The following is a 22186-nucleotide window of genomic DNA, read 5'->3' as shown; positions in this document are numbered from 1 at the left end:
ACATAGGAATCTTGTGCAACTCCTGTCAACTCAGTTTATAACTGGGACACAATTTACAATCAGTGTGCCACAACAGCTTTAAAATTGTTACTTCTAGTTGCTAATGTTCTAATCCTGCGCTTTTTTGTTGTTGTTTTTTTTTTTTAACTGTTAAGTCACATGGAAAAGAAAGGAACATGTCACCCCAAGGCATAGGAACATCAATGACTGTGCCCACTGCCAGAACACGCTGCACTGGTCTGACATTTCCTTAGTACACAGAAAGCAACAGCACCCAATAAGCCTGAGAAGAAATGCTGCTGTGTAAATACTGGCAACTATTCCTGAAAAAAGAATTATGGGATGCATACTCGGAAGCTGTCCAATCCCATAACTTGTATTGCATAGGTCACAATCCCACATATATATACACACACACACGTATGTGTGTGCATACATACATATGCATATACACAAACACATGCGCACACACACAGAATATATTAAGAAGACAATGAAGTCTGGTCACAGAGCAATTTACAGGCTCAATATATTTTTTCTTTTTTTTTTTTTTCTTTTTTTCTTTTTTTTTTTTTTTTTTTTACACTTTGTTTGAAAGAAAACTTCAGTATTTTACAGTCTTCAGTAGGCATTATATACACTGCACTTATGAAATCTAGAAAGTATTGAAATAGAAATACATTTCTGCAAACATTTGGGTAAGAAAACAAACCGAAAAAATTTCAAAGATTTGTGCTATCTACATAATATTTCTCTAAATCACAATAACTGCATCCATGGAATGTTCTCTAGAAAATGTCTTTTTCTTTTTTAAACACCATGCACATTTTTAAGCAATTGTAACCCAAAATATCCCAACCTAAAACAATCTAACAGTGTTCAGATTAAAAAATTTAAGTTTCAGATCAGATTTTAAAAAGATAAGTCTTTATCACAAGAGCTGTAATGATAACAATTACATGTTAAGGCTAAATTGGTTTTGTTTTGTTTTTAGAAACATTTAAAGACACACTTCTCTCATGGCTCTGCATTATGAACTGTACTTACAGATGACAGTGCAGTGAACATAATGTTCAGTCCTACAGTCAGGATGCAGTTGCTCCTTCCCACTCCACAAGATACTGCACCTTTCCATCAAGTGTCACCCGACGAGCCAAAACACGGTATTTTTCACCACAAGCTATTCTACCTGCTGCACCAAAATAACTAGTAATAGAGTTTTTTAGATGATTGAGCTGTAACTCCTGATCTGCTAAATTGTTAAGTATCTCCGTATTGAGTTCATCATACTGGTAATCTTCCTTGCTCTCATCATCTTTTACGATTTCTGAATTTTGAGTCTGGAGTGCTTTTCGTGGAAAGCGACCTCTTCTTCTCAAATGTGGTATTGCAGCAGGCCAAGTTCTTCCTGTACGAGTCCTTTTTCTCGAATCAGACAAACTACTAAAAAAAATAAACACAAGCATTAACTCCAGGAAATACTTATTCAAAGCATACGGGAATGATAAAGCACAAAACTCAATTCATAACTGTTGCTCTATTTATCAGTTCCATTATTTATTACCTGCATATTAACATGGCACTTGCAAAAGAGGTTTACGTAATAAAAACTGCACAAGTTAACCCACATCAGAAGCTACAGTTAAATGACATTAGCTTATGCCTGGGTATCTTTAGAGTACTGTTCTGATTCAGATTAATTCCAATCTTAAACAAACTTCAAAATTTTTTTAAAACAGACTCTGCCCCAAAAGTGCTTCGATTAGTCAATTAAAAGCACAGCTTTATCACATCGGCAGCCCCCATTACAAAAAAAAAAGCTGCGCTGTAAAAGTTTGAAATACCGGGTAGGTCCTTTTTATTTATAGTCTTCACCAGCTACAGAAGTTATTTTTTGGGTTGTTTTTTTTTGTTGTTGTTGTTGTTTTGTTTTATTTTTTAATGCAAAGGGCTTCCCCCCCCCCTCCCCGTAAGCTGAATATACCTCAGCAGACTTAAACTGACAACATGAAAGAAGAACTGAAAAAGTCTATACGACTACTTCCCATAGCGCACATTTGACTATCCAAACATTTATTATATTTGGCTAGAAAAATGTATATATGAAAAATTTGCTCATAGCTGTACCTGGTAATAAAAATAGAAGCATCTAACATCCAAAAATAAACCATCACCCAAATATTAAGCAATCAAGACAAAAACCCTACGTAAAAGCCTGCATCTAAAGTTTGCACATTCTAAAACAAAACCCAAATTAAGCAGCATGCTTACTCTGTTGTTCAAGACCCCTGAGGAAAAAAAAGTGCATCTTTTAAGCATTAAAACAAACATTAAAACAAAACAACGGAATAAGCCGTGGAAATATAAAACAACTTAATTCCTTGTTTCATAGTTCAGTAAGACAGAAAGAGTTTAGGAAGACAGATTATTTGTTGCAGTAATGCATACATAAATGACTTATAAAAGGACTTAATAACATGAACCAGAAAGAGAAGAGACATAATACATAGACCAAGGATCCATCTACCAAATACAGACTGAGCAACCACATCAAGTAGCAACTGATTTGCATAAGAGTGGATTGTAATTATTTATGAAGACTGAGTCAAACTTTTAGACTACAAAATCTACAGCATACTCACTATTCCTTAAAATGAGTACACAAACCTCCCAAAACAAGAGTTGCCACAACTAACACAGGGTACATATCTGCTCTTCTGTGACCTTTGTTAGAAAGGTGAAGTCGGAAAGTGTTTACAGAGTTTACTTATTTCCTGTAGAAGTAATTTAAGAGTGCATTTTACATTAACAATGAACAATAGTTAGCACCCATGTTGTGAAGAAATTACTTTTCTTTTGTTCTATTTCATTAGATTCCCAATCAATTTACAGCTCTGCTTCACATCTCAGTAGCTCACTATAACAATTATCAGCCAACTCCCATATTTTCAGATATTCCTATCCTCCACAACATGTTAAGTCCCTATCCATTCTCCAACAAATTTTGGAATACTCCTATCTCTGTTTCATATCTACTATAGTTATCCCACATCCAGTCTCCTTATCCTCTACCTTCGCTTTGCCAATGCTTCAATCGAAAACAAAAACAAATAGAAGAACCCATCACACATCACTGGCAGTGACTAGACTGCAGATGACTGGAAGATTGCATTTTTGTTTTGTCTTCTCTTAAAGAGAGTTGCTGTTCTGAGCCTCTCTCATATGCAAGTGATAATCTTCTTAAAGCTTGTTGAAATACAATCTCTCTGGAAGTATCTGACTCAAGTTTAGTTGAAGTAAGCCAAAATACAACTTCAGGTTTTTGGAAACCAGGCACAAAACAACAGAATTCATTTTTGGCAAGATAATTCCTGTACAATTTCAGTAACTTCAGCCCATTGCAGGTAAAGTACCGCTGAACTACTTGCTTTGTGTCTCCCCTTCAAAAACCTTGTGAAAATTAACGTATTAAACCCTTAATCAATATAGTAGATAGAGTAATTCAGCTGTTACCTATAATGTCTGGATATGCTAGATGAGGTAGTTTCTTTTACACTGGCAGCACCTGTGGATTCCACATCTGAGGTATTGGATGAATGTGCAGTTCCATCGGATTTCCTGATGTAAGATAACAGGGTTGCCATGTAATGAAAGTAATCTTAGAGTAAGAATTGAGTTGACATTTCAGAAGTAAACAAATAATTGACACGCTATATTAAAATAGTTAAGCTTTTTTGTGTGTTTTTAATTTACCCAACAGAGCAGGGTAATTCCAAGGCTGGGGTCTCTATCACTGGAACCGGTTCAGTATCCTAAGAAAAAAGAAGAGTAATTCAGATTAAGTTTTAATTGTTAATTCAGCTTAGTTGAGGGCAAATGGGGAAAGGAATATCATGATTTAGATTAACTGATTATATTTTTCTTCAAAAATGATAATCCAGTTAGAGAAAATAAAAGGAACATATCCAAAACCTTACCAGAGGAGACGACTCTGGAGTTTTGTGAATCATTTTTCTTGTATAGGGACCAGGTGGACGACCTACTGATTTTTTTTTCCCCTTTCTTTCTATACCATTACTTAATTCCCTAGAAGAAAATTTATATTTTTTTCTGTATTATTGAAGATAATTTTCAAAGAACAAATGCTTTCCTTTGGCAATGAATACACATTGTGCTAAACTAAATCCTGGCAAATCAAAGCTGTCATGTAAAAGCTAAATAATTTGCCTTTAGAATAACACACATACAAGTTCTTTCTAGTGACATTACCGGTTCCCTAATCTTGAAGAAGAATGAACAAGTGTTGGTTAAAGAAACATCGAATCTACTACCACAAGCTAGAACTGCATATCGTATATCCTATTTAGAAACCTCGTTAGTAGCATTGCATAAAAGCTCCGGAAAGGAATTTTCCCCCCCCCCCCCCCCAGTGGCAGCAAAGTTAGGACAGCTTGTATTGTTCTCACTGCCAAATGTCACAATGGTTGTTTTGGTTTGTGTTTTGTTTTTCAAAAGGCTCATAATAGGAAACTAATAAGTTCGCATACTCTGCTCTCATAATCACCTTTAAGGAGAACGTGCAGCTACATCAGTTTACAACTTTAAAGTATTTTTAAAGCACACAAGCAGCCCACTTTAACAGTAATTTAGAAGTGTACATTCAACAGTGAACAGGACTTCTTTTGCAGGCACTAAAGTACTTGAAGCAGTTCCTATTTATCGCAACATTTCTAAAAAATCATGGATTATTTTACCTCACATCAGGAATTGGTTTAGATGATTTTCTGCCTTTAATTTTGAACTCATGAGAAGTTCCTTCTGGTTCTTTCTCAGCCTTTAGAGCAGCATTTGGTGGCACAGGAGGAACACGAATTCTCAAGCCAAACAAATGCTTCTTTTTCTTTATTTCTTTTCCAGACATAAACCTAGGTGATTTTAAATTCTTTGTTAACATTCCAAATCCAGGGAAAGCAGCTTCTAAAATAAAGTATTCATGCAAAACAAATCTAAGCAAATTAAAATACTCATCCTAATGCTATTTTATTCACCTTTTCCCGCTAACACAATCCTCAATCTGAAATACAGAATGAGAACTGGGAAGAGGATGGAAATTAAAACAATTTTTTCTCATGATCTGGGATCCACTCAAATAGGTATGGGGTGTTATACTCTGAAACAGAAACAGTATTCAAAATGTCAACATTAACACAGCCACAGTGATTATCAGATAAACTGAGCAAAGGAGACTGACAGCTACAAATAACAAAGCTGCAAGCATTTAGAATAAAAATACCAACGACTTACATGGTCTTGTAATCATTTAATGCCTCCAGTACATGCTCATATCTTTCAGATTTTGGTGTATCTGCCAGCTGTGGAGAATTCAGAAATTACTTAGCCAATTTAATTCTTCAGTAATAGAAAGCTTCCAGTTACTCTGAGTCAAAAGTACATTTAAAGTACATTTTTAAAAAATTACCTGTAGAAACTACATAACCCTAAAATTAGTTATTTAAACTCCATCTGTTACGTGATTCACAGTCACAGAAGGGACAAACCCAGGTCAAAGAACCTAAATTTTCTGTTTAAGTAGTACAAGAAATCATTTCAAATTGTTTCAGTACACAAGAAGAATAGTAGCCTACATTCCCAAGATCACTAACATGAGCACCTCAGTAGCATTAAGTACACCCAGAGTAAGAATGCAAGCAGAGAACAAGAACTTAGTTATTTTATTGGTGATTGCTTTAATGGAATCCTGCTCAAAGGCCTAATGCCCATTTCTGCCTGCACTGACGACACAACATTTATATATTAGAATTCAGAGTAAGAGTATTTTTAAATGTGATAGTGTAGTTTCCACATTTCCAGTTGCTATGAAAAAATGCTCTATAGCCAACTGGATCTGCAGTCAACTGATTTTTAATTATAGGGGTGACCAAAAGCTCACAAAACATGAATATTAGTAGGGATACTACAGAACAAACAGTACAACTGGAGCTCAAGAATGAGCCCTCAGATACTTGTAAATAGCACAATTCACATCAAACAAGAAGGCTAACACATTTAACTATTTCTAAAATCTCAACAAATACTCAAAAAAGAGCCCAGCTTCCCTGAGGAAAAGAAATATTGCTTAAGGAATACTAAGTGCCACTTAGGCAGGTGTGCTTTTTATTTTGTTTTTTCCTCTCCTCCCTCCTACTTATTTGTGTGTTTTTCAACATAGACCCCTCATGATCCAAACATATGTATTGGTAAATAATGAAAAATGCTTGACAAAAGTAATAGTGCATGTCAATCATCTAAACCAGGAACATTTATTTCATTCTCATGTTATATCTGCTAGAATGAACAACTAATTCAGTGAAAATAAATATAAAAGTAGTAAAATGCCTTTTAAATGCCACCTACATTTAAAAGTTTCAAGATCTTATACAAGAAAGAAGCACACACTCCAATAGCCATATGCCAATGTCAATCCAACAAAAATTTCTGCAACCTTAAATGCAGAGCCAAAAGACTACCTACAGCGTTCCTCTTGGGGAAATGGATTTCCTATATATTTTCCTGATAACAGCCCAAATAGCTGAAAAAAGTTGAAATCCTTAAGACCAGTACACAAACTGCTCACACTCATGCTTGGAACAGGGAGGAAAGAGGAACTATTTGTGTGCAGTGATTTAAGATGTACTACACCTTAGAGACCTTGATGTTTTCATACTAAATATACTCTGTATTCAGTTATACGTGTAGGTTTACTGGTACACACCCATGAAAATATTCAAGCAACTATGAAACAATTAAAAAAGAATAAATAATAAAACTGCCATGCAAACAATAAAATGAAATTTTATAGCTCAGAAAAATATACACAATTTAAACAATTCTTCAAGGAAATTGAAGATAACCTCTTTATCATTTGGAGTGAGCAGATGTTAAGGTAATAAAGAATTTAATATCCTACATAAAACAGTTCATAGGTCCCCAACACATGCATGGTGAAAGGTAGGGAAGAACATTCCAACTACTTACCTCACCAGGATGTAATCTATCCCAGTTTTCATTTATGTATGCCATGAGTTCAAGCTCCGAATCAAAGTATTTCTTCTTATGAATAACACTTAGGTTGTAAAGGCATAGATGTGCTATATCTACCCTAGAATTCAGAAATATATAAAATTAGACAAAAAATTCCAAATTGCTTTTCGTTGACAGATTTTTTTTTAAAAAAAGATTAGCATAACGTAGTTAGAAAAATAAAGCACAACATAAAACACTCAATCCAGAAAACATTATGCTACCTCCTATCATTTCTCTACCTAACGTGGCTGCTGCTGCTTTGTATCATACATGCATTTCTGCCTCTCCTCCCATTCTCATTACATTCTTTTAACATCCAAAACAATTCTGAATTCATATAAGAATTCTGGTGAACTAAAGTTCAGCAAGGTAATTTTTACCTTACACTTGTCAGCACATATATCTATTAAATTGGTATTATTTTCAATACAAGCTGCAGTTGAAGTACTTCAAGCTACAACATGAAATTTCATCACGTAAACTACCATAAGGCATGTCAAACTGTTTACACTTAACACATTTCACTTAATTTAACATCAAAACAACACCTGAATAAAGGAATGCTGCTTAGGAATCACAATCTTCAAATAGACAACAAGCAAGTACTTTGGTGCAAATTCACTTAAATCTAGAAACAAATCCCAAGAGAACTCAAGTGCAAATACACACGCATTTATGAATAAACCTTGAAAGAAAAACTGCCCATTTCTACAAGAACCCAGGAAATGACCAAAGACAGCAAGTGAATTTCCTTTTTAACAAGACAACTTAATAACAACAAGAAAAGCAGCATAGATATTCATTTATTTTAATTGCACTTACCATCTCAAGGGTAAACGTTTGAGGTATTCTGGTCCAGAACTGCAAACTGAGCAAATGAACGTATAAAACCTAAAAAAAAAATATACACGTGTATATATATATGTGTGACTGGGTGCTGGGCATCTGTACACACATACACATGCATGCAAGATGTTTTAATGTGATACTTATTATGAACTGTCACCTCATAATTCCAGAAAGGACTCTTCATATTTTGTTCCCCCCCCCCTCCCCCCCAAAGATGTATTGGGAAAAAAAGAAAAATCAAGTAGGCTACAAAACCAGCCACATGATATTTGAGTCCCTTCACATGCCATCAACTCCCACAAAGTGTACTGCCTTACATCTGACCCAGTGCTGGTCTCTACTTCATAAAATTCACACTCCACATCTTCCTTCTTTTCTTCCCTGACTAGTGACTGTACGCCCCAGTGTCCCTATTCCATCCATTCAAAAGCAGAAAGCTAGGCACAAGTGTAAGTATGCATCTAAAGAACATTCCATAAACCTTAATTTCTTCATACAAACATTCAGCACAACAAAGGGCAAAATGAAATGAAATCACAACAGATCACAAATTAAGATGTTCCTTGATTCCTTAACCCAGTTTTCTCTCTCATTTGTTCCAACCATTCCAAGCTCTTTCTAAAACAAAAGCACAGACCAATGATCTTTCTGATTTCCTTTTTGCTCCACTCATCACACAAGAATACAGAATATACAGAGTTGTCATCTGACTATCCCTCCTGATTCTCCAGTTCCCTCTACTAGCAGTTTCGAGTAAGCAGGAAAACAGTTAGTGGGACCTACATGAGTTAGATGGAAACAGAAGAACTGACGAGCTACAAGCAGTGGCACAAGCAAGAAAACAGGAAAATATTTTATCTACCATGTTCTGCTGCTGGCACATTCTCACACAGCTTCTAGATCTTCTGCCCATACTTACCAACAGCCTACTTCAAAGCACAGTGCTATTGCTTATGTTCTACGTGGTGAGATCTAGAAATCCCTTATCAACATTATAAGCCCACTATGGTGTTCTGCTTTAATACTTCTGATCCCCCAATAGCCTATGGCAAAATGAACTGTCATAGAAAGTTAAATCAGGAACAGTTTGAAATCACCTATCCATTGATTACCTTACCCTCATTTTCTTTTTCTCTTCTGTTTAAAAGCCATTTAACAACTCTGACAAAAAGCTCCCCCCTGGGACTTGAACGGATTTTGTTTTCTGTGATTTTCTGTGCTAAACTTACCACAGTGTTTTTGAAAAGTACTTAAGTACTACACATGCTTTATTAAAGTTCATCTATGAGATACTTCTTCCTAAGTAAAATGAAAACAACAATAAAGTACAGCGCAAGTGTTCTTACCTATCACCAAAAAGCATTGGCTTTTGGAGGCACTGCACACAAGCCTCGTGGAACCACTGCTTACATTTGCAGCACTGCAACATCTTTAGATACCAGCTTCACCAACAAAAAGAAAAACAAGATGCATTATAAGTTACTCAAAAGGGATCTTCATTACACTTAGATTAAATAACAAGGGATCTTCTGACACAAAGTAATTTTGAGTTACCTGAAAGGATATTTCAGTAACATTTACTTCTACAGCAAACAGTTACCAGTAAAGAATGACTAGGAATAAATTAAGTAGAAATTTTAAAACTTTGGGATCTTTTTGTTTTTGTTTTTTGCAGGACTCTGACTTGCCCTAACTTCAAACCCTCAGTGCTACTTTACTTGATCACTCACTTGTGCAGATACCAGAGTATTCAAGCTCTACCTATTTGGATGCCCTTGTTCCTCATAATACCCTCAAGAAGAAAGACATTTTTCCCCCACCCTCATAATAATTACAACATAAGACATAACGCTACAGAACAGACAGGATTCTATCTCACACTATTCTTAATATTAATTCTGACTCAAACACAAGGGAACAACTCGACATAATTTTAGTCACATGAACAAACAGTGAAGTATCTGCAAATCTTAACATTAACACAGCAACAAAATATTCCCATTTCTTTTTCAGGGCATCACTGTTTATATACATAAAGACTTAAATTAATAGGCAATGTTTTATAAACATGCCTTCCTAAAAACAAAGAACTTGAAAAGTGCCTTCAGGATGAGAGTCAAGGTTTGCAGGTGCATTATGGAGAAAAGCTGACACAGACCATCTATTTACTTACTCTCCAGGCCCTCCACAATAGCAGTAACACTGCTGGACATTGGTTTTATGACCCGCATCCCACTCAAGGTCTGTTGCGTTATATGGTAAAGTTTGTTTCATGACTTGCAATGCTTTGGCATTTGGTCCTTTCTTAAGTGCACCACCTCTCTGTTTGAGATAAATACACCAGTTTACAAAAATAACAAACACATTCCTTAAACTTTCAAATCCTTTATAATTACCAAAATTAGTCTATAATCCAACTAAATGCTCTCATACATACACTTTAGTATACTAGCACATTACAAGCTAATTCAAAGGCAAATGTCATCTATTTCTAAAACTAATATTTATCTCTAAAATACACAACTTTCCCATTCACATCAAGTTAACAAGAGAAATTTCTGGTTTTGAACTGAAACTATTATGTAATATGTACCAGGTGCTACTTCAAGTAACACACCTTAGTTGTTGTCGCAAAAACGCACTGTCGACAGAGCCATTTATCATCTGAATCTATCACGCTGGAATCAATATTTGGTGTGTGACACAGCTGATGATAACCTGTATTAGAAGTAATTAACCAAGGTGTTAATAAGAATGGCAAAAGAAAACGTTAAAGAAAAGTAACTATATATATAATTCTAATGCAGCTACAATGCATTATCCTTGACCAAGTGCCAAACACCTGATCAAAAAGATTAGTGACAAAATGATCTTTTAAATCATCTTTGTAAAACAAATAACTTCATGTAGTGAATACATGACAGTCACATGGACTATCATTATTCACTGACCTATTAATAGCCTCTAACAGCTATGAAATGTAAGATCAGCTGAGCAGTCAGTGGTAGCCACATCAAAATCCTCCTTCAGAAAACAAATTAAAAGTCTTTTAAAATGCAGGAAATAGGAAAAAAACCAAACAAAATACCAACTACTTACCTTGCCCACATTTATCACATATAACCATTTCATTCGGTGCTTCTGAATACTCCTCCTGACATATTGTACAGACCATTTCCCCACTTTCAGTGGCTCCTAGAAAAAGACAGAAGAGTGATTTTTTGGTTGTCATTTCCAGACCACAGCCACAGTCAGATCCATTACCATGCATATGATTTTTGTTTTTCTACATGACTTGCAGATCCACGCATTGTAGACAGATTTTTACAGAGCCTAACATTTGAACAAAAAATAAACTCAGACACTTTGAATGGACTTCATATATTATGAGCATTTATATTATTTACCACAGGCCACCAGATCAATACAGGTTACATGTTGTCTATTTACTATACGTTCCATGGTTCTTTAACAATAATAAAAACTAAATAACCATGAATAAGGAATGAAAACAGACTCAAAAGTTTGCATCAACAAATCCTATCTGGACAATTGATTCACATCAGCTTGTTCTTCTTTTCCAGTACATAATATACACAACTTTGTGCATACCTTTTTGGTAGGTTTGCCCAAACACACAGCAAAATAAAATAATAATAATAATAATAAAAAATAAATAATTTTTAAAAATTACTGGAAATGAAAGTTCATCTTGCTTCAGTGACACCACATATCAGCATAACAATCTAGATGAAAATACACGTTATTTAGTCTATGTGCTATCATACTCATCCACCAACGTTCAGCTTACCATACATGTATTAGTGGCCATTAGTGCCACACAGCAAGAGAACAAATAGCAATAGTTTAGAAGCTTCTCAGAAATGAAGCAGTCAGGTTTTTTCTTATTATGAAGGCAAGCTTTCCCCATTAGAAAATAGAATGTCTGTTTAAACATCAAGAATCAGAAGGAGCCACATCAACTTCCATTACTTTTATCTGACAAGCAAGTTTTAACTGACTTTCAGACAAAACCGTCACTGAAATTGTCAGAAACACTTTGTCAGCTTTAGATTATTGCAATAATTGCTACTCCCCCAAATACCCAAAAACCCAAAGCTAATAAAAACCAGACATCTCACTTGATACTTCAGTACTTCTCTAGAGTACAAGAATACCCCCAAATCTGTAAAGATCTGTGTTACACAGTTACAGTGTTATTTTTAAATACAATAATTCTGTTGAAATTTAGCATTATGGAATCTTTGCTTTCTTTCCGTGCTCTGCTGTTTCAACTGAAAACAGAACAAATTCAATGCAAATGAGGTTCTGTGAGTTTTCTGTTAAGACAGCATTACACTGCACTACCATCAAAATAAACAAATGCAATTATTTTTTAGAAGTGTTCTCCACTACACGGTTACACAAAAACTAACCATAATGACGTGGAGTTTTTGAAAAGAAATGGTTTTCTAATTTGCCTAACACATTACCCAGCATCACCTTAAGTTACACTGCTCTTTTAGAAAGATGAATACAGTGCAGCATTTTAACAGATATAGTAATCTAAACAAATAAAATACCAAACAATGACTACTTCACTGAAGTTCTTGCCTGTTTGTATGTCCTTCCAGAGAACCCAAGACTTGGAACTGTCTTCAAATATAATGAAGCAGTTCTGTTTCAGTTTGTTTATCTGGAAAATATGAACATAGGAATCCACGAATAAGAGGACTAAGTAAAAGAACGTATTTAATCTCAACTAAGTGAAACAATAATGCGGTCATACTTAACCGATGTACCATACTGCAGGACTGCAGTGAAGTTATAAACAAATGTTTACCTTTTTGATAGTTCCAAGATAAAACAAGCCATCTGACCATCTAGCTAGGACATCCTGACCTTCTTCAAATTTACACAGTGGCTTTTTGGCTTTCTGTCCATCACGCAACGACAGTTTGGGTGAGGATGCCGATGCCTTATGACTTCGACGTAAAGGAGACCGCTTATGGACCAGTGAATTACCCACCGCTGTAGAGTCTCTAAAACAAGAGAACCAAAAGAAAAGGTAAACTAAATAACAATCAAGTTAAAAAGCAGCTATTATTGATATTAATGATTCACAACTATAACTCACTTAACTATCTCCAGAACTGCAGGTAACTAAAAACCTGGTCATATGTCTTCAGACTTAAACAGCTTTAGTAACAAGTTGTACCTCTTCAAATATATGCAGAGAGAGAAAGAGACAAGTTTACATCTAAGAGAAATACTCTGTGAAACTAATGTAAAAAGAGATGGGGAGACAGGCCTTCCTGCTACCAGTCTCTTCATGAACTCACCAGAACTCACCAAAACATTTGATGGAGGATTATGTATGCAAAACACTCATTACGACACTGAGAGATCTCCAGAATTCCAAGGAAGCTGAAAGGGTCCCAAGCCAACCCTATTACTTTAGTAATGAAAGCTGCAGTCTACAGTAAACATGGTGCTCAGCAGTTAGCTACTTGAAACAATATAACAAATACAAGGATATATAAGAGGGAAAAAAAACAACACTGTGTTACCCAAAAGTCTGGGTTAATTTAAGCACATCCAATACAGCACTGGGCTTTCCTACTAAACATAGCTGTCAAGGCATCCAGCACAAGAATAATGTCTATGTGTGAGATGTCTAATGTAAACTACAGTTTTATCCTCTATCAGAATCAGTCAGGGAAAAAAAAAACAACAAACAAACACAAGGAAAAGCATGATTTCTTTTAATCCTTCTTCAGACATGAAAATCAAACCAAACAGTACAGCCCATGCAAAATACAACAGTGAATTATAAAATCGCTCCAGAAAAGACAAGTGGAAGAAACTTCATACTTACTAAGCAGAATCTGAGTTACCAATCCCAAATCCAACCACGTTTTCTCTTTGGAAACTAAGTGCACCTATAACTATGATAAGGACACAAAAGCAAATGAAGGAGCTAGATGGCATAAAGTCTATTGAAAGACTTCATCTCACTCAGGTTAGCACAAGCACGTTATTGCAAGCAGCAGTAAAATCTGAATTAATAGCAGAGCACCAAAAAAAAGTCAATGAACCAGTGTCTCATGCAGTTCAATTACAATTTAGACACTGGAGATACAAAAGTTTCTAAGAGACAGGAATCCTTTCTCCTTAAGTTCATTATTTATAATATTCAAATAGACCAGGAATAATCATGAATTTTTCTTCCACGTTCTTAATGGAATTTTATTATGCAAGTTTCCTAGTTTTATTCAGCACATTAAGCAGAAGTTCAGGCTTAAGTCATAACCGGCACCACTTAATTTCATTTGATGCCCTTCATCATTTTCCAGCTTCTCCCCTCATGCCCCAGGAGTGATTTTTAGACCCATCCTGGCACATATGCCAAATAAAATCCCAAGAATTCTGCCACTTTCCACATGAAAGCTACTGAACATTGGCACTGCTTCTCCACGTCCTGTTGCAACCTCTGACAACAGCCAAAGATTCCAAATTCAAATTTACAACAGAAGAGCTGCAGCTAAGCCTGCAGCCCGGGTCATTTTTCATTCTCCCCTCTCTTCCAGGAATAACACTTGCAGTCCTTTCCCCCATTGCTGCCATGAGACATTGAATTAAATATGTCAGAGACTGATTAGAAAATCACTGTTTGGAGCACCTCTCCTATAAGTAAAGGTTGAGGGAACAGGGCTTGTTTAGCCTGGAGAAGAAAAGGCTCCACAGAAACCAAATTGTGGCCTTCCAATACTTGAAGGGAACATATCAACATGAGGGGAAACAGCTGTTTACGAGGGTGGATAGTGATAAGACAAGGGGGAATGGTTTTAAGCAGGGGAGGTTTAGGTTAGATAGTAGGAGGAAGTTTCCCCACTCAGAAGGGGTGATGCACTGGAACAGGTTGCCCAAGGAGGCTGTGGATGCCCCATCCCTGGAGGCATTCAAGGCCAGGCTGGATGTGGCTCTGGGCAGCCTGGTCTGGTGGTTGGCGACCCTGCACACAGTAGGGGGGTAGAAACTACATGATCATTATGGTCCTTTTCAACCCAGGCCATTCTGTGATTGTATGATTCAAATTACACCTATAAACACGATTTAGCATATTAAACTGGTCAACAAACTGCAGTGTTCATTTCACATCACCTAAAGCAAGTTGACTAGGCTTGTGCACCTCAAAATCCTTCAGTGTTTTGACAGACTATTCTCTTCTAGACATTCAAAGATGTTCTTTCCAGCTTTACTTTCAGTGTATTTCCAGGGAAATATACTTCCATCATCCCTTAATGAGGTAGCCTCATCAAATACTGATAACACTCACTGAGTTCTTTTCACTTCATGGTCTAGATCACAAATATTCTCACACAAGACAACCAGAGGACCTGTTACTCATTAACCTACTTGATGAATCAAGTTACAGGCACATGCTGGAGCAGGAGGTGACAGCTGTCACTTGGAGGGAATCTGCCGTTCCTGTTGGCCAAAAGTGAGCTACTAAATGCTGTTTAGTCTAATTACTGAACCATGATACAATATACACAACATCGTATCAAATAAAATCAAGAGAATTTCTCAAATATCTTTACTGGAGAGTAGCAAGTCTGATTGCTCACATAATACCTTTGACTCCTGTTACTTCAGAAAAGCCCCGTAAAAGAAGCAAAAAAGTTGAGGAGGGAAAAATGCACATAAAGAGAATAGCAGCATTCACCCCCTCCAATCCAAGTGGATTAGCATCTTGTCCCACATACAGCAATGCCAGGATAGGTAATTCATATTCCCATACTCCTTCAATCATAACAACTGCTCTGAGACACTCCCGTCAAGAACTACTCCCTTGATAGTTATTTCTTTAGCCAGCTCAGTCCTCTGCCTTGTTTCACAGGATGGCCTGTCAGCACACCAGTGCAGTGCAAACAGGCAGCTGGGACAGGAGCTCCCTCAGCTGGCACTACAGGGCCCTTCACTGGCAGACCATGCCTTTCCAGGTGCTCTTCCACAAGGACTGTGCAACTCAGATATTCTACCAGCTGCAGATAGCCACCCTACAAGCACAGGCAGACATCAGAAGTCAATTTAAAAACATCAAGTATTAACGACTAAGTGCCCAAAGCATATTAAGAGATTATTTTCATCTGCTGAGAAATCAACACAAGGACATGGAGATTATTAGTTTATTCCCAGTAAATACAAACCACACTGAGGCACAACCAAGCCTGGAGAGCCCAGCAAGTTCAGAAAAAAGGAAGTCAGTTTAGAAATGAGAAATTTTAACATTTATTCTTTTGCATACACACACCACATCCTACTGAGACAACTCACATAGATCCTACAGCTATCTCAAAGCTGGCAAACGTGGTGTCACACAGAAGATCTAGAGAACAAACTTAGAGTACCAGCGGTAAGCATTCTGTCCTGATGAGAAATAGCTTCACCCTTTCAGTTTCAATTATTCTGTCTAATGTTACAGACAAACTATGCTTCCATTAAACACAACAAGAAAAAAACAAAACACTCTGAACCACAAATCAGGGTTATAAAATGCCAGCAGTAAAATGCTCTGCTCTTCACTGCACAGCACTGTTAGCACGTCATAGGGAACAGGAGCCTAACAAAGACACAGAATACACAGAGCTGAGGGCACTCCATACGCCCTCCCACCAGCTCTGGAATGACAGGCTGACTTCTCCATAAGGTTTCTATCCCTTTCATTTCCCTTAATAAGGATTCGTTTTCGGGTATTTTAAACAGGTCAAAGCACTTCTCAGAGAGGCTGGGTGACAAGACAAGCCAATACCAGGCAAGCAGCAGGAGCTCACAGCCAGAGGGTGGCAGAAAAGGGGAACCAAGCTGTTCTGCGAGCTGCTGACTTGTTTACCCAGCACCAGCACTGTATAATGAAGTCCAAAGCCATGCTGCCACTGCAGATGCTAACCTGATACTGAGATCCAGCACTTTCTCTGCAGCCAGACACTGGATCCCTGTCATGTTTCTTCTCCCGTTCCTTGCCTCATCTCTCCCATTTATCAGATTTCATGTTGAACAATATCCCTTCACCATGCCAGCAATACCCCTTCCCCACACAAAATGATCCTATTGGGCCAAAAGGGACAACAGATCAAGCAAGAAACTTCCTTCTGACTGCCCCAAGCAAAAACTCAGGACCAGTTGGGTTTTTGAATTAAACAAGTTCACTTGCTGTCACTTCCTTTTCCTAACAGCAAATTTATTGCCAAAGTCACTCTTCCAATTATACAGGAATAGTCTATTATATTAGTGTAACAGAAAGATGAGAGCAGTGGATTGGCGATACAGGAGGCGTAATAACAAAGGGACAAGTGCAAGTGGAAAGGTGTTACAAAGAGAAAGGAAAAAAACCTTGTCTCTGAAGGGTGCAGGAAAAACTCTATGAGGGAAGGATCTGCAACCAGAAATCCTTACCCAGTGGCAGTCAGCCCTTAAATGAGGTCTAAGAGAGGTGCTGCCAGACTCCACCCCTTCCTGCCACACACATGAATTGCCTTCCTCTGTTCTCCCATGGCTCCAGGGCTGACTGGGCCCTTTCCCCAGGTGATCAATCAGGGGTTCAGGCCATGACTCAGCAGTTATCATACAATTAGAAAGATGACATTAATTTGTTTTTAAGCAGAAGATCCAATGTAAGTCCAGATATAGCCTATCCTTTCATGCTACAACATCTACAAGATACACTTGAACTCCCTACCATCATACTATTTTATATTCTGATACGCTGAAAAACATAAGCCACATCACCAACTAACCCAGGCATCACTCAGCCTACACAAAAAGCAAAGGTTAAGGAGTAAATACATATTCTATTTTTTTTTTTTTTCCCCAGATGTTGAAGATAATGGAATAATTCAGGCTGTGAAGGATCTCAAAAGTCTCTTGTTCTGCTCAGTTCAGCCACCAGGCCAGGTTGCTGCAGGTTTACTCAGCCAGCCCTGAAGGCAACCAGTGATGGCAGCCACACACTCTCCCTCCCAGAGCTCTGTCGACCGATGGGAGCCTACCCAGCCATGTTTCCCCAGCTTGACCTTTTGGACTATTCTGAAAACAGACACAACATTTGCCATTCTGTAGTTGTCACTGATTATCCCTGTTCCCCACCACCTAAGACCATAAAGAGCAGTCTCACAAGGACGTTACCCTGTTACCACAGTGCTCCTGAAAGCAGCCTGTCTGGTCCCATGGATCGGAATGAGACAAGCTCACACTTTTACTTAAACTTCTGCAACAAAAGACAGTTTGAATGCCACTCAAAACCACAACACTTAACAGATCCAATCACAGATAGGCAGTTAAATATTGTTTAAGGCAGCAAGACTTACAAATGACTACCAGAAATGTCAAGGCAGACACTTTTTGTACAAGCTGCTCCTTGTAAACAAGTTCAGTTTCTCACCTCGCTAACTCCTCATCATTATTCAGGTCTATCACAACATATCTACTGTGACAGTAAGTTATTTTCATTCAACACATTATTATCCAAATAAGACTGTTTTATTTTTAAATCATTGGAATAGACTTGCATTTTGGCTAAGATTTTGGTCTGAGTTTTCCTGTCTGGTACTTTAAAGTACTGCACGCTCATCACAGAACATTTTTTCATAGTTCTTTGGGGGGGATTTTTTGTTATTTTTTGGTTGGGTTTTTTTTGTTTTGTTTTGTTTTTTTTTGTTGTTTTTTTTAGTAGTTCTATGCTTTCAAAAGTACATCACATTACCTGACAGACACAGCACTTTTTCTTTTTTAAAGCAGTAATAATAACTAAGATCCAGCAACTCATCCAGCTGATAAGCAGTTAGGTTCATGAACCCATCGTGCACTAGAAAGAAGTCAAGCCAGAAGACTGAAGGGAAGTGATTATCCCCTTCTACTCTGAACTCACCAGACAGCGCATAGTGTATCATGTTGTGGGCCTCCCAGTGCAGTTAAGACACCGGAGTACCTGTCCTCTGAGAGGAGGCTGAGGAAACGGCTTGCTCAGACCAGAGCTGAAATAGCTTTATGGAGGTCTAGCAGCAGCCTATGAGAGGATTATCAGGATGGGACAAGCCCCTTCACAATACTGCATGGCAGGAAGTTAAATAGATTCTGATGGATGCAGAGGTCGGTGTTCTTTTACTTCCATGAGGATAGTTTGGCAGTAGAACAGACCCTGGGGTGCTGGATGCCCCCATCACTGCAGTCTTTCAAAGGCTGATTAAATCACACCCTGGCATGGTGGCTGAAGATGCACTGTATAGAACCGGAGACCTCTTGAGATCCCTTATGACCTCTACTTCCTGATCCCATGACCCTCTGTAACAGGATTGATTCACGCCACAAAAAGGAATAACACACTTGTGCTGGTGGTTATCTAGCTATGCAATCATTTGTGATTTAGGTTCTATTTCCTCAAGCCCACCCTCCAGAAATAACTGGAAGTGTTTTAATTCTATTTGATATGCAAGGCCAAAGGATTAGTCTTCAAAAGATCGTCACAGAACACATTTCCCTACACAGTGAAGTATGTAGGCAAACAGGGCAGGGAAGCACTTTGTTTGGGATGGATCATGCGTTTATACACAAAAAGAAGGGCTTTAACTTCTAATGTAAACCACAACTTTTGTAAGCATTGCATGAATTTAAAAACGAATGAAATCAAAACAAAGAATGAAGTATTATGAGGGCCGTTCCAAAAGTAGCGCCTCCTATTTTATTACATTGACCTGCAATGTGAGAGGTGGACATTGGAGGTATGGCAGTAGAGGCTGAACCTTCCTGCCAATATCCCATTACATGCTGTTGCTGTGCTACAAATGGCAGCAAAGGGACGGCCTGACAAAATGGTGTCTGCCATGGAAGTACATATGACACAAAGGTGTGTCACTGAAATCCTTCGTCAAGAAAAAATTGAACCCACTGACATTTGTCACAACTTGCTGAACATTTATGGGGACCAAACAGTGGATGTGAGCACAGTGAGGCAGTGGGTGCTGCGTTTCAGCAGCAGCGACAGCAGCCACCTCTGCTGGTGCAGATTTGTATCAACGCAGCACGCAGGCTCGTGCTGACTGCTGGTGAAAATGCACAGCTTCTGGTGATGACTACACTGAAAAACAGCCTTCTGCAGCTGAGAATTTGTTCTACCAAAGATTGCTATTGTGCGCTTTGGATCTCAAATATATTTTGCAAGAGATTCTACCTTCTAGGAAGAGACAGTCAACTTGAAGCGCAGACAGTTTAAAGCATAAACTAAACACATTTCGGTACTTCCAGTAACACGTATCACTGCCCAAAGACCCTCCAGCACTATCCATGGTCTCATAGCTCTCCTGGTGTGCTTTACTCAACGACTTCCCCTCTGTTTCCTGCAAAGAAGGTCGGTAAAGCAGGCAAAACCAATTCTGCAGTGTGCTCGGGGATCTATCACACAGAGAGTAAATGCCAATTTCCAAACTAAGTAAAGAGTTCAGTTACACTTATTTCTTCCATCTGAGCTTTCTCCTTTACTCCTCATTTTGTTGTGCAAAACGCGCTTTAAAGCAACTTCAGGTGCCTGTAGTACTATCTTCACTCACACCAATCTCCATGGAATACACAGACCCACTCTTCACCAGTAAAGGAACTGCAACATACTTGTTATGGCTGCTTTCATGTACGTTTCACCTCACCTCCTACTTCAGTGAAGGCCAAACATATCCAACCCAAGTCTTGACATCATCTTCAACTGCTGCATATTTATGTATATATACACATTTATAGAAATACACGCACATACACACACCCCTCAACAACCGGGAACCAGCCACATAAAGACAGCCTTTCAGAAGCAACAAACACTTCTCTTAGAGTTTCTCCTGGAGCAGCTCTGTAGCTCCTCACCAAGTTCCTTCCCATATCTGATGAAGTAAGGGTGAACAGCAGAAAACACTGCTCTGCAATGGCCTCAGACCTGCATTGCGCGACCGTGTAGCTCCTCTAGACTCCCCTCTTTTCAGTACTTTATTACACACTTCATCTTTTCTATGTCTGTGCCCTCTTGTTCTTCTCTCTCCTTAAATTAACAAGGCATACACACATGAACCTGTATCCGAATACTCCTAATACATTTTTTTTCTCCCTTCTTTTAACCTCAAACACTCCCGAGTTTTTGAAACTCAAGCTCTCAGAACAAACATGGAATGTTTGCTTTCAGCAACCTGATTGTAAACAACAAAAACAAGGCAGGCTGCTTCCCTTTTATTTCATCCTTCTGACAGCCTGGGCACCACACGCAGATAACCTTCCTTTCTGCTGTAAGCCAGAAGAGAGCCAGACAGCTGCCTATTACTGCATGCGGCCTTCCAGGGCTGTGTGGGCCCAGCAAGGGGCGATGCAGGGTGGGAGCGTGGCACTGCCCGGTACCCCCGCACCAGTGCCCCCGGGCACAGCACCGCCACAGCACCACTGTGCCCGTCGGGTACCACCAGAGGTACCAGCCCGCTCTTCCTATGTAAATCGAGAAGGAAAGGAAAACTAACGCGTCACGGCGCATCCTTTCAGGCGACCGCAGTCACTGTATTTAGACGAACTTAAAATGTGAGCTTCTAAACACGATCAAATGGCTCCGCTCTGACAGACCGAGAGGTGAAGCACAGAAACAAACGCAGCGAGGAGAGAACCCGGCGGCGCTTCGTGCGTTCCCGCACAGCCGAGCGGCCGTCGCCTTTTCGGACAACACCCGTAACTGAGGACGAACCGCAGCCGGCGCGGGCCGGTACCCCCCGCCGCAGCCCCCCGGGCCGCCGCAGCGCCGCTCCCTTTGTGTCGGTGACGGAACGGCCCCGCCGCCCGCCAGGAACCCCGAGGCGAGGCCCGGAGCGGACCCCACGCCCTATAGGCGGCGGAGCGGGGCCGAGGAGCGGCGATGCGGTACCGGCGGCCCGAGCCGCAGGACGCGCCCCCGCCGTCCCCCCCCACGCAGCCGCCGCCGCCGCCCCTCCCTCTCTTCCGTCCGTCCTTCCCCGCCCCCCCCCCCACCCCTCACCTCATTCGGTCTCTCCAGTGGTGCCAACCGCCTCATGCAGGGAAATGGCGAGCTCGGGAGCCTCCCCCCAGCGCCGCGCTGCGGCCGGGCCCTCGGTGCGCGGCGAGCACCCCCCGAGCGCGGAACCCGCGGCGCGGCGGAGGAAGGGCGGCGGGGGAGGGGTCAGACCCGCCTCACGGCCAGCCCGGCTCCGGCGCAGCC

General features: G+C 39.3%; 1 protein-coding gene across 4 annotated transcripts in view; it reads right to left on the bottom strand.

Moving 5' to 3' along the window:
• Positions 1 to 582: 582 nt before the first annotated feature.
• The window catches only part of MTF2 (metal response element binding transcription factor 2), a 34545-nt gene continuing 12941 nt past the window's right edge, over positions 583 to 22186 (bottom strand). The window contains exons 1-15 of one of the 4 annotated variants that reach the window (XM_072343045.1): positions 21986 to 22126; positions 12776 to 12974; positions 12547 to 12628; positions 11032 to 11127; positions 10550 to 10650; positions 10106 to 10254; positions 9279 to 9374; positions 7906 to 7974; positions 7036 to 7159; positions 5305 to 5372; positions 4755 to 4925; positions 3978 to 4086; positions 3754 to 3812; positions 3514 to 3618; positions 583 to 1443 (exon numbers count right to left, since the gene is read on the bottom strand). In XM_072343045.1, coding sequence (XP_072199146.1) covers positions 1086 to 1443; positions 3514 to 3618; positions 3754 to 3812; positions 3978 to 4086; positions 4755 to 4925; positions 5305 to 5372; positions 7036 to 7159; positions 7906 to 7974; positions 9279 to 9374; positions 10106 to 10254; positions 10550 to 10650; positions 11032 to 11127; positions 12547 to 12628; positions 12776 to 12974; positions 21986 to 21990 — 1791 coding nt within the window. In that variant the 5' untranslated portion in view covers positions 21991 to 22126 and the 3' untranslated portion in view covers positions 583 to 1085. Of the gene's footprint in view, positions 1444 to 3513; positions 3619 to 3753; positions 3813 to 3977; positions 4087 to 4754; positions 4926 to 5304; positions 5373 to 7035; positions 7160 to 7905; positions 7975 to 9278; positions 9375 to 10105; positions 10255 to 10549; positions 10651 to 11031; positions 11128 to 12515; positions 12629 to 12775; positions 12975 to 21985; positions 22127 to 22186 lie in introns of those variants that run through there. The other 3 variants (XM_072343046.1, XM_072343048.1, XM_072343047.1) reach the window with 3 other exon arrangements.

Source organism: Excalfactoria chinensis, chromosome 8 (genome assembly GCF_039878825.1).
Source record: "Excalfactoria chinensis isolate bCotChi1 chromosome 8, bCotChi1.hap2, whole genome shotgun sequence".
In the NCBI taxonomy this organism is placed as follows: Eukaryota; Metazoa; Chordata; class Aves; order Galliformes; family Phasianidae; genus Excalfactoria; species Excalfactoria chinensis.
The sequence above is the reverse complement of the archived record's forward strand: the minus strand, read 5'-3'. Positions and strand labels throughout refer to the sequence as shown.